This window comes from Meleagris gallopavo, chromosome 25 (genome assembly GCF_000146605.3).
Source record: "Meleagris gallopavo isolate NT-WF06-2002-E0010 breed Aviagen turkey brand Nicholas breeding stock chromosome 25, Turkey_5.1, whole genome shotgun sequence".
NCBI lineage: Eukaryota > Metazoa > Chordata > Aves > Galliformes > Phasianidae > Meleagris > Meleagris gallopavo.
In genome coordinates this window covers 2,565,997-2,578,566 of record NC_015035.2, presented here as the reverse complement: position 1 = coordinate 2,578,566, position 12,570 = coordinate 2,565,997, and the positions used below count along the sequence as shown (strand labels likewise).

The 12,570-nt window shown below is 57.0% G+C and overlaps 2 protein-coding genes across 3 annotated transcripts; both read left to right on the top strand.

Moving 5' to 3' along the window:
* The first annotated feature begins 282 nt into the window (after positions 1-282).
* Positions 283-3,208, top strand: LOC100546775 (gap junction beta-5 protein). 2 transcript variants are annotated; one of them, XM_010723320.3, is made up of 2 exons: positions 283-693; positions 1,844-3,208. In XM_010723320.3, exon 2 carries the CDS (start codon positions 1,868-1,870, stop codon positions 2,741-2,743), a length of 876 nt encoding a protein of 291 aa, XP_010721622.1. In that variant the 5' UTR covers positions 283-693; positions 1,844-1,867; the 3' UTR covers positions 2,744-3,208. The 2 variants fall into 2 exon arrangements, with proteins under 2 accessions (XP_010721622.1, XP_010721624.1); XM_010723322.3 differs by lacking the exon at positions 283-693 and adding an exon at positions 1,565-1,751.
* Positions 3,209-7,335: 4,127 nt separating this feature from the next.
* On the top strand, positions 7,336-11,470 carry LOC100546620 (gap junction beta-3 protein-like). Its single transcript, XM_003212593.3, has 3 exons — positions 7,336-7,753; positions 8,979-9,771; positions 10,319-11,470. Exons 2-3 carry the CDS (start codon positions 9,014-9,016, stop codon positions 10,332-10,334), a joined length of 774 nt encoding a protein of 257 aa, XP_003212641.2. The 5' UTR covers positions 7,336-7,753; positions 8,979-9,013; the 3' UTR covers positions 10,335-11,470.
* Positions 11,471-12,570: the final 1,100 nt, after the last annotated feature.

Sequence of the window (12,570 nt, the reverse complement as noted above, 5' to 3'; positions counted from 1 at the left end):
TGATTTGGGCCCCAAAGTGGCAAGCCCCTTTGGATTGCCTCCATCACTAAAGGGGAACCTGGAAACCCCCTCCTGTCACAGCTGTCACTGTGATGCTTTAAAAAAAAGGGCTTGTTTGATTTCAAACTGCAGAACTCTTCCCTGGAGCCATCGGCAAACAGTGGTAATTTACTTTACAGCTGTTTAGATTTGTTTCTCTATTTTTTTTTTCTTCTTTTTTTTTTAAACACCCAGCGGAATTGCAAATGAAACATCTATTTGCTCTTCAAATGGTGTCAGCCCTACCTGTGCTCTGGCACTGCATGCAGCACCCAGGCAGCCCCTGCACTGCTGTGGGATCGGGTCCCCATCCAGGGAGGACTTTGGGGCAGCCCCTGGGGGTCCGAGCAAGAGAAGGTGGGGGCAGCAGTAGGGTCCACGTGGTGAAGCAGCAGCACCTGCTGCACTGGGACACCCCAATGTCCCCAGGATATCCAGGCACCCTGAGCACATCCCTGCAGTGTTACAGCCCTTCCTGCGTTGCAGGCAGAGTGTGAGCCAACGCAGCACGCAGGGAACTGCCTCGAAGCCAACCCCTGCCCCCAGGAATCTCCTCCTCGCTCCCAGGAGCCCTGAGATGATTCACACCCTGCACACCCTGCCATGCGCTCCTGCCCGGCGAGCACCGACCCAGCCTCTGCGGGACGTCCCCAGGTAAGGGGCAGCCCCGGGTGCTGGGGGCTCTGGTGGTGTGGGATGGGGAATTCTCTCACTGTGGGTGCACACAGCTGAGCCCCACACTGCAATGTGACTGTGCACCCTGGGCTGCTGCTGTCAGTTTGTTTGGGAAAGGCAAAAACCGGGTGTTGTTGTGTGTCCCCAGTCCTGCATCCGTGCCTTTAGTCAACCCCATGGGGGCATGCAGGGAGCTCTAGCTCCCACGGGAGGTATGGGCATAGGGCAGCATAGAACTGCATGGAGCAGTGGAGCCTGTGTTGCTTTGCTAGCAAAGGGAAATGTTCTTATTTTGTTGATAAATTAAGTGTTTAAGGAGAGTCAGTCTCAAAAGCAGCACTGGGAATTGTGCCCTTCCATGTGGGATGTGTTTGTTGGGCTTGTTGCAAGCCGGGGTCAAACAGAACTGCTATGGGTCATGGGGATGGAATGGGCTGAGTTGATGCCAACTGGTGATGATGGGCACCCAGACCTAGAGCAGCGATTCTGCATTGCCAGGGGCTGAGCAGCCCCTCCGAGCCCCACTGCATGGTGTCCACTCACCATGGCAGAATGTGCCATACCACATTGTGTCATAACACACTGTCCCATGCCGTGCCATGCCATGGTATGCCGTGCCACACCAGCTCACAGGAGCTGCCTGCCCTGGTGTGTGGGCAGCACTACTGAGTTGATGTCAGGCTCCTCCTGTGCTTTGGGGTGGGGAGAGTGGAGGAGACGTTGGATTCCAGCGGTGGGAGAGGACACAGCGGTGGAGCCGCGGATGAGTCACACCCCAGCCTGCTCCTATTTGTTGTGCCAAGCCTGGTAGCGTAAGAAAAAAATAATAACAAATACCTGGGTGATGAGGTGAGAAATGGGGAGGGCAAAGTGGGATGGGGACAGGCTGAGCCAGGCACAGATTGCGGTGAGCAGTGGCTGGAGGATGCTGCTCCTGAGGCTTTGCTGGGTCCTCAGACCCCACAGGTGGGGACGGTGCTTGGCAGAGGATACTTCAGTGCGAGCGAAGGGCAGTGGCTGTCCCTGAGGGCACCCAGGTGGGAGCACAGCTCAGTGCCATGGGGCACACGGTGGGACCTCCCGGTGCTGCCAGAGACGGCCCCTCACTGTGTCTCCTCTCTCTTCCCAGAGCAGCTAACAGGACCGGGACACCATGAACTGGTCAGTGTTCGAGGGGCTGCTCAGTGGGGTCAACAAGTACTCCACAGCCTTCGGCCGCATTTGGCTCTCCCTCGTCTTCATCTTCCGCCTTCTGGTCTACGTGGTGGCAGCCGAGCGCGTCTGGAGCGACGACCACAAGGACTTTGACTGCAACACGCGGCAGCCGGGCTGCACCAACGTCTGCTACGACCACTTCTTCCCCGTCTCCCACATCCGCCTGTGGGCCCTGCAGCTCATCCTGGTCACCTGTCCCTCGCTGTTGGTCATCATGCACGTGGCTTACCGTGAGGCCAAGGCGCAGCAGCACCGCGCCGAGCGGGGGGACGGATACCGCTCCCGCTTCCCCAACCCCGGCAAGAAGCGAGGCGGGCTGTGGTGGACGTACCTGTTCAGCCTCATCATCAAGGCTGGCGTGGATATGGTTTTCCTCTACATCTTCTACCGCTTCTATAGGAACTACAGCCTGCCCCGCTTGGTGAAATGCCAGCTGCCCCCCTGCCCCAACATCGTGGACTGCTTCATCTCCCGGCCCACTGAGAAGACTATATTCACCCTCTTCATGGTGGTCACCACCTGCATCTGCATCGTGCTCAGCCTGGTGGAGGCTGCCTACCTGATTGGGAAGCGGTGTCGGGAGCGCCTGCAGGCTGGCAATGGGGAGAGCCATCGGAACAGCCACGAGTGTGCCGAGCTTGCAAGCACAGGGGGACAGGTGTTCCATAGGGTGGGATACAAAGACCCCACAGCCTCCATCCCCAGTGACTCCATTCCTACAACCTCCATCCCCACAGCCTCCATCCCTACAACCTCCATCCCTACAACCTCCATCCCCACCACACTGCCTGAGCAAGAGAAGAGTCCTTCCTAGGGCTTCCAGAGCGCTGTGACTGCCCAAGATCCTGCTCCTGATGGGACCATCCCAAGTCCCCACCATGGGAGCACTGGGAGCACTGGGGTGGCTCAACCACGGAGATGGGGCTCAGCCCCTCCCCTCCTCAAGGCAAGGCAGTTCACATCGTTCTGATGGATTTAGGGTAAGAGCAGGTGCTGCAGGATGAGCCAGCAGGTACCACAAGGTGAGGGGCAAGCAGCTCTGTGCCATGCACTGAGCCTGTCTCAGCGTGTATCTTTGCAGTGAATAAATATTTCTGTCTCTAAGTGATGTTCTCCTGCTTTTGGGGCTCAAAACTGCAGGGGAGATCTCATGCCAAGGAGGGGCACGAGGGCTGTGCTGCCCCTGGAAAGGCACCGAGCAGCTCTGGAGCCAATTGTGAGCAATGCTGCTCTTGGTACAGCAGCCACAGCCATGAAGCACAAGGGCGAGGAGCCTGCTGTGGGCTGGAGAAAAGCACCCGAGCAAAGCAGCCAAATAAAGGAGAGGAAAAACACCCCAGCCATTGATTAAACAATAACATTAAATGGCAGAGTATGATCTCGTTTATTGCTGTAATATGTCGCGTTCTGCCGTGACTCAGGCTGCTCTGCGATTTCTAAGGCCATCAACAGTAACTGAACATTAGCTGGAATGAATAATTAACAATAATTTCATGGCGAATGCACTCATAAGTAACATTAACATTGAACAAGCGGCTCGATCTGTTACTGGTTTTGCTGTATTTAGAGGGCGCAATTATTATCTTTTCCGTGTGCACAGAAAGCCCCAATGCTTGCTGTGTTTGCTGCAGAGAAAAGGCACATAGGGGGCTCTCCTGCCCAGCCCTGCAGTGCAGGGCTCTGCTCGGCCACCTCTCTGTGCAGCTGCTTCCACTTTGCAGCAGGTCTGAGCTCATTAACCCTGAGCCCACAGCTCTCCAGAGCTGAGCTGTGATGTGCTGGGGGCAGGAGATGCTGTGTTCCCCCACGGGGATGATGTGTGGGTTTGCCCTGTGAGGATGGGGGTGATGGAGGAGCACAGGGGGGTCTCTGCCTCCTGGGTCCCTGTTGGCACGTGGCACAAACAGTTTGGACACCTTTGGGGTGATGGTGGCAGATGGTGTATATGAGTGGATTCCTTCCATCTCTTTTAAGTGAAGCTGGTTTGATCTCTGTCCTCCCTTTGCTTTGGATAATGTTCCTTGCTGAGATCTTCAGTGCCAGAGGATTCAGGCAGCTCCCTGTGCTAAGCCCTCACCTCTCCTTCGGAGCACAGGGCTGGGCTGTTTGATTTGCAGCACAGTTGGCTGCTGCTGATCAAGGCTGTCCTCTAAGAGCAAAAGCCAGAGGTGTTTCCCAGCTGAAAGCCATAATCCCTGTCGGGATGGGACACATCCAGCCCAGCCCAGCCCGCATCCAAACATCCCTGCCCCACTTTCATGCATCAAAGCAGCAGTCACTTAGTGCAGGACCTGACTGTCCAGGTGCTGCTGTTGTTGTGCTGCGTTATCTTGCCTGGAGCAAGCATTGCAGCAGCTCTGCAAAACCTTGCACCATCTAGGCTGGGGTTTGGTGGTGGCTGGCAGGACATCGGTGTGGTTATCTCGTTCCTTCAACTGTGTGTCTCTGCTCTGCACTAAAGGGAGCTGAGATTGCCCCAAATGGCGCTGCAGGAATTGGGAATGGGGGACAGTGGTGTCCCCGTGGGGCACAGAGCACTTGGTGTCAGGGGATGTTATCATAAAGGCTGTTTTCTAGACTTCGCATCATCATCATCCAGGGACTGCTCTATTGCGAGGGATGCCCAGAAGCCTCCTGAATTTTTGGAAGGCAGCATTTAAAACCAAAGCACTGCCAATGCCAGCCCAGCTGGGGATGCAGTGGGACTCGCGTGCCGCTTGGGGCAGCCCATCCTTCCCAGCAGGGTCACTGTCAAAAACCCGCCTGGTTGCTGGGAATTGAGGACAAAACCTCTGATTTGTGGCCAATTCCCCGCTCCCACGCCCCTGGTGACTCCCACGCTGCAGTGAGGTCAGGGCTGGGTTGGATCAAAGGCAGCGCCAGGACCCAGCCCCACTGCATGACCCGGCACCTCTGCCTTGCAAACCCCATTGAAAACCCTTTTAAGGAGACTCTGAGATCTGTTTTTTTCCGGTGGTGTTTGGAGGCTGCGTGCTCCACAGCTCGATTGCTTCCTTATGGAGGCCCCGGGGTCAGCGCACTGGAAGTCACTGAGTGCTTTTTGCGTTCATGTTGTACTGATTGCAGGATGGGGCATTCCCAGAGATGCCGATGGATTTGGGGGGACTCCAAGCATCCCACTCCCACGTGGGCACGAATTCACAACTTGCACTACTTCCTGCAATCCAAAGAAGAAGCAGTGAGCAATCCGAAGGCCAAGCACAGCCGCAGATGGGAGGTACGCCTTTGGCGTGGCTGCCCAAATACCCAGCGCAGCGCAGCACAACACAGGGCTGTGTTCCTTCCCCACCAAATTGCCGTGGGCAAAAACTTCTGCCCATGTCAAAAGGCACTGAACTTTCTCCCCATGTGTCAGAGCCGCGGGGCACGCGGCCCCTGCTGAAGTGCCCCAATTGCAGCAGAGGGGCTGCTGGGACCACAGGTTTTGTTGCAGCCTGAGGAGCAAACCAGACCAGCTGGGCGGCTTTCGGCGTCTCCTCCCTTTGCTTTTTCTATCTCTTAGGCCACAGCCCCCAGATTCCTGCTGCAGCTCATGGCTTGCTACAAAATAGCTCAAATTCCTGATCCTGATGATAGGTGCCCAGGGCCAGGGAAGGGCTGCAGTGGCCCTGGCTTTGCTTACAGCAGGGAGGTGAGTGCCTGGCATAGCATCACCCTAGGTCCCACTCCTTTTGAGAGAAGAGGGGGAAAAGAAACAGGAAGGGCCCAGATTTGGCACTGGGAACTGGTGTATTTGCTCTGAGCAGAACAGGAGAGATGCCTGGGAACCACGCAAGGTTTCACTTGGGCTCTCCTGCTCCCCACTGTGCCCTCAGTCTGGCACAGCACCAAATCTTCTTGACCTGGACTGAAAAAATGCAGCAAGGCTCCATCGCCTCAGGGAGCGGCTCCTTATGTGCCACGAGTGTTCTGAACACAGCATGGTGAGCACCCGCCATGCCCTGCACTGGGAGGGGTCCCAGCACCGTGCCCTGGGGGCCCCAAAGCTGAGCTGTGCTGGAATGGTGCCAGCAGGAATCACAGGGGCCAGTAAACTATAGGTAAGAGGAAATGCAATCCTACCCCGGCCACGTTGGCAGAGGCGTGAAATGGGGCTGAGGTGGAGCAGGGACGCTCGGTGACACTTGGCTGCCCATACAGGGAGGGTCTGACCCAGCATCCCATAGGACAGGGGTGTTGCCCACTTAGGGATGCGTCCTGGGTCCCATCAGGATGGGGCAGGACGCGGTCAGCAGGGCACGGTCATGTTGCTGGGTTGGTGCTGTGTGTTGGGAAAGGTGTCACCCAGCAGCACCCAGAGCGGGGTGATGTCTGTGGGATGCTGTAGGTTGGAGATATTTATGTTCTGTTGCCAAAGCATTAGTAAGGCAAATTGTATTAGAAATGGGTCATAATTGTATAACATGTGACTCTTAACAACTGTTGCTGTTGCCTGGCTCACTCCGGGTGTGGATGGGGCTGACGGTGAGAGCCCCATCAGCACTGGGCTGAGTTTGCTGCTGGGTTCGGTGCTCAGAGCCCCCAGGGCACAGAGCATCACCTGGAAGAGCTGCTGTCGTTTCTGGTGGAGGAATCTGGCTCTATTGCTCCTGCTGCAGGATTTGACCTGCCTTTGTTGTTCAACCCAAGCATGTATGTGCATGTGCACAGACAATAACCACACGGATCTGTTTGCCAGACTCACCCAGTTACTCGGAACAGAACAAACCTTCCCTTCATGAGACATTGCAGCTGGGACCCAAGCATACAGCCTTCCTGCAGCCAGGAATGGGTTTCCCCGCTCCCAGAGCTGCCCAGACCCACCCTGCTTCCCTCAGTGCAGGGCAGGTACTTGGCTGGGGCTGGGGTGGGAGTTTACAGCCTTGGGCTGAGCTGGATGAGGTGGGATGGATCCTGCAGTGTTAAGGGCGTGTGGGTGTCACAACTCTGGGTGCCGTGCTATGCTGCAGTGGCTGAAGTTGGGAACCCTGATGCCATGTCAGGACCCCACGGACTTGATCCACAGGGCTGTGCATGGCACGTGCCCCCACAGCATGGGGCAATGCAGGGGGCACGACCACCCCATCCCCTCCTAGCTCTGTTACATTTGCACCCCAGGTGGGAGCGGGGTGCTTTCAGCCCCGCCGCCCTGCACCTACGCAGGGCAGGACCTGGGGGTGACGCAGCAGGTTGGCACGCAGCGGTGCTGGGTGCTTTGCAGGAGGCAGAGCCCAGCACACCTGGAGCTGCCCCTGGCCAACAGCCAGCATCACCCAGCCGCGGGGCTTGCACAACGCGGGGCGTGGTGCTCCCAGCTCAGCTCCCTTCCTGCCCCACTGCAGACACATGGACAGGAGCAGCAGCAGGCTGAGGTGAGCGCTGGGTGCAGGGGGGGCTGCGCAGCATCGCCCGTGGAGCCCTCAGGGATGGGGAGGTGCGGGATTTGCAGGTGGCTGTTGGGGGGGATGGTGAAAGGCCAGTGGTCCTCATGGGATATGCAGGAGTTATGGGCTCCAGGCTTCGCTCACCAGCTTTTGGTTGAGGATGGGTACGTGGCAGCTCTCTGCTCCTGATCTCACAGCAGATGTGTAGGAAGCGCTGGGCTTGCTCACACTCCAGCAGGGCTGAGCTCTCCAGCAGCTCTGTGGGCTCTGGGCAGCACTTGAGGATCTGTTCCTTCCGCACAGCTCCAGGACACGTAGAACCAAGCAGTGAGGGGATCCCGAGCGCTGCGCTGTGATTGTGCTGCCAGCCATGCCCCAAACTGGGATCTTCACACCCTGCAGCCCTCGGTGAGCAGGGACGGAACCGGAGCCTCTTGCAGGTACGTCTCAGAGGTGCTGGGTTGGTACAGGCAGAGCTTGTTCAGCATGGGAAGTGGGGTGTGGGAATGCTGAGGATGGTGATACTGGGAAGCGTCTGCACTGGAACCTGGGAGAGGAGTGACAGCCAGGGTGACATCCATGGGTTCTCACTTTCAGTGATTCTGCCCCCACCTGGGCCCAGGATCCCTTGTGTCACCTGCAAGAGAGAAAACTTGTTTCCTGCAAATCCCTTTGGGCTCTCAGTGAGCAGGAGCCATTCAGCCCAATTTACCCATGTGGAAACTGAGGCCGAGTGGGGCTGGGATGGGCTGAGTCAGAGCCTGACATCCTCTAATGATAAAGATCCCATCAGTCACCAAAACTGATGGATGTGCACAGGGGCTGCCCAGGACTCCCACAGCCCCAGGGCTGTGCAGAGCATGCAAGGGAGTGAAGCTGATGGATATGAGAGGTGAGCCTGGGGCTGGAGGAGTGAAGACCATGCACACCTGGTGCTGTGCCCCATCGGGAGCCCTGCCAACCTGGTCCTGCTGGGGAGCTTCACCCGCTAGGTGATTAACGGCAGCCACAGGCTCCCCAAAGCCTCCCTTCCATCATACCACAGCTCTGATGTGTCTCACCACATGAAGTGACGTGCCCTGAGTAGTCACCCAACTGGGTTGATGTGTGTGTACCCAGCAGCCCAAACAGGGCCTGGCAATGCACTGCGGTGGCCAGCAGCACGTGTTCCTTTGGGCACTGAAGGGGGGATGGAAATGTGCAGCAGGATTCCCTCTTGCCCCAATCCCAGGGGTGCTGCCAGGAAGGGTTTTCACTGAAGGGTTTGCTTTGCTGCAATACCCAGCACGCCATGCACTCCTGACATCCTCCCAGGGCCTCTCTGTTTATCCAGGGGATTTTGCTGCCAATTTATACTGGGACTGTGGTTGGCAGGGGTGCTCCAGGCAGCTCTTCCCTTATGGCAAAAGCTTTAATAGGGGGAAGCCTGGAAGGGCTGAATCACCTCTGAACATCGCTGTAAGAACCCAGGGTCAGCCGTGTCTCCATCAGCCCAGGCTCTGCTCTATGTGGTCATGCTGTGTCCCCAGCTGAGTGTGATGGATGGGAGGAATTCAGGAAGTCAGCTGGGTCAGGAGGGTCCATACAGCACTGCAGTGCTGCAGGAAATGAGCTGCCCTGCTGTTGTGCCCTATTGAATCTCCCCACCCATCGATGTTTCTCCAGGTGTCTGATTCTGACTGCAGCTATCACCACTCACCATGGATTGGAAGACACTGCAGGGGCTGCTCAGTGGGGTCAACAAATACTCCACAGCCTTCGGTCGTATCTGGCTCTCCGTGGTCTTCGTCTTCCGTGTCCTGGTTTACGTGGTGGCAGCTGAGCGCGTCTGGGGGGATGAGCAGAAGGACTTTGACTGCAATACACGCCAGCCAGGCTGCACCAACGTCTGCTATGACCACTTCTTCCCCATCTCCCACATCCGCCTCTGGGCTCTGCAGCTCATCTTTGTCACTTGTCCCTCCTTGCTGGTCATCATGCACGTGGCTTACCGGGAGGACCGCGAGAAAAAGAACAGGGAGAAGAATGGGGAGAATTGCCCCAAGCTGTACAGCAACACAGGCAAGAAGCACGGTGGGCTGTGGTGGACTTACCTGCTCAGCCTCTTCTTCAAGCTCATCATAGAGATCCTGTTCCTCTACCTCCTCCACAAGATGTGGGACAGCTTTGACTTGCCACGGCTGGTCAAGTGCACCAACGTGGAGCCCTGTCCCAACACTGTAGACTGCTACATCGCTCGGCCAACCGAGAAGAGAGTCTTCACTTATTTCATGGTCGGGGCCTCTTCCATCTGCATCGTCCTCACTGTCTGTGAGATCTTCTACCTCATCTTCAAGCGCGTTGTCCGGAGCACACGCAAGTGGAAGAAGTCCATCAAGCGCTCTATGAGCTACAGCAAAGCCTCCACCTGCCAGTGCCACCTCAAGGCGGAGGAGAGGGAGAACAAGGCCCTGAATAGGTGTGTGGCAGCCTAAAGGCCTTGGCTCCCATCCTGACCTCCATCTGATGGGGTCATGGAAGGGGAAGAGGGAAGGCTAAGGGTCCTGGCACATACCAGGGATGGCTGCCCTGGAGGTGACCTCCAGCAATGCCACCACCAGAGCCTTCAGCTGGGACTTCACTGGCTCTGTAGGGGAGGGAAAAACATCCATGGGAAATCTTCTTGATGCCTCTAAGGGCAATTGTATGTCATGGGAACATGAGTGACGTGATGATGATGGGCTAGGGTGGTTGTAACCTCTGCAGCTTGTGACGGGCAGGACAGGGCAGGAACACAGTGGGCACAGACCAAGCTGGGACACAGAGGGACCCCATCCCACCACCAGACAAGACCTTCTTAGGGACCCGCAGCATGAGGTGTGGGGACTCTGTGGACCAACAGTGCCAGGACTGATGACCACATGCATATCCCCAGGGTGTCCCAGCAGTGAGGGCATGCCTGGCAGTGGCCCAGCGCCAGCTGCCCACAGGCATGCTGTAACTAAGAGTGTCTGTTCTTTCCACAGAGGAGAGGAGCTGTAACTTCCCCTGTTCCAGCCAGCTTGCCTTCCCCTCGGACCATGAGCTTTTCAAGCCTACAAAGTTCCCAAACTCTGGATATTTGACCTCCATGAAAAATTATTAAACTCAACGAAGTCCCCTGAGAGAGGATTGTGGGGTGACTGAGAAGACAGAGGTAAGGGAAGGGCAGCCCCTGAGCTCTGCTGGCTGCACCCAGTGGTGCTTGGAGATCATGCTGACACACGGACACCAATCACAAGCTCTGCTAAGCAGCCACCAAGCTGCCTCCAGTGCGGACAAAGCCATTGTGCTGGAAGGGCACACAGGACTAGGACCAGCAGGAGGGAGCAGCCGGAGGCTCCAACAGCTCCTCTTGAGTTTCCTGTGCTGCTGCTCCTACGCTGGGTACAGATGCATTGAGCGGTGCCCAGCCCGGGCTGCTGGTGCCCATCATATGGTGCTGCTGCATTGGCCCAGGACAGGCAGGAACAGCTTCTCTCTCTCTGCTCATGCAAGCACCTCGCTGACGTCCTGCCCAAGTGACTTTTCTGGCTCTGCTGCTTCCCTCTGCACCCACCCCTTGCCTCAGATGGATGTGTCATTCACATTAGCAATGAATCCAAGGGGTCAATAAACGTTTCATTGTAGACATTGGGATCTGCTCTGCTTGCTGGAAATTGCAGGGGGGAGGTGAGGGCTGAAGAAATGGATTTGTGTTGGTTCCTCAGGTGCCCCTGGTGGGTTCAGTCCCCTGGCCTCATGCCTGGTATCCACCTGCCCCCTCCCCTCCCACTTGTCACACATCATTAAACTTTAATTCACCAGAACTGCACACTGGCCCCCAAGGAAATCAAGGCGAGATCAGCATCAATCATTTACTAAACCTTGATAAATATTACAATAAATAGAAATGATTTCCACTTAATCTCTCCCTAAGCAGCTATATGCGGAGGGTCTGCTCAACCCATGCTTTTCCAAATGCACACACATATTGCAGCAGGTGCTGCCATGGCTGGGGCTTGTGCTGCACCGAAAGGCAGTGATAATGATGCCCACGTGGCATGGTGACACATCTCTGCTGCTCAGCACCTTGTCACTTGTGCCATCTGTGGTGCCAGACTTGGACACCCCACACCAGAGGACAGATATCACAGGTATCTGATGTGCCTTTGCAACCAGTGTGGGGTCTGCATTCAGGTGCCCTCTTGCCTTACTGGAGACCTGTGGCCGGTGTGGGTGAAGCAACGTGGGAGCTGGTGCATCCACAAGTGGGGACGGCTCCATTTCCTTTGTGGTTTTGGGGCTGCTCCCCAGAGGTGATCATTTCCGCCCATCAGGGACTGGCAGGGTGCAGAGCATCACTGGGGACAGATGCAATGAGGGGACACGTCACAGCAGCAGCCACAACTTTGGGCTGGTGGGAAGGGGGAAGCGGTGACCCTGCTGAGCTGGCTGGAAGATGGGTGCTGGACACCTGGTGCCACAGCACGTGGATGTTACCCAATGTAATTAATTTATATAAGCATAACGAGGCTGTTCTGGCTCCACCTCTGCTCAGACCTGTCTGTGAGGAGGAAATGCCACGTCCTGGTGGGGAGAGGCAGCAGTTTCCTGGTCCAGTTTCTGCTTGGATTGCCCAACGTCTGCTGCTCCCATGCAGCCTGTGCTGTGTACCATCCCACTGCAGCTGGAAGGACACAAATGGGGGTTTTTGTCCCCCAGAGCATCTGGACTTAACCCTGTGCATAAAATATCAGCATCCGCTTACATTGCTATCCTGTATCAGTCCCAACTCCCCTCACTATGAGCAAATCTACTCAGGGCATCCGCACCGCGGCCTCTCAGTGCCACCTCACAGCCTCCCGCTGTCCCCAAACCCTCCCTTATTCCAGCCGGGCTCTGTTCAAACCCGTCGGCGGCCGCGGCCCCGTGCCTTTGCCCGAACTCAGCCTGCGATGTGGCTCCAGCACCACCCAGCGCCCACGCCGCGCACGGCCCCGCTCCACAAGCGCCTGGAGGAGCGAAAGATCCCAAATCCCGCAGTAACGGACCGGCCCCAAGGGCAGCATCCTCCGGGTACGGCCGTACGGGGCCGAAGCATCTCCCATCGGGTGTCCCCGCCGCCTCGCGATGCCCCCGGCTGCAGAGGAGCTTTGAACGGGTGCGGGACGCTCAGCCGCCGGGCTCTCCCCGCAGGACAGCGAGGGACAACGGGGCACGGCCATTCCCCCGCTTTCTGTCCCCGTCCCGCCCCCGG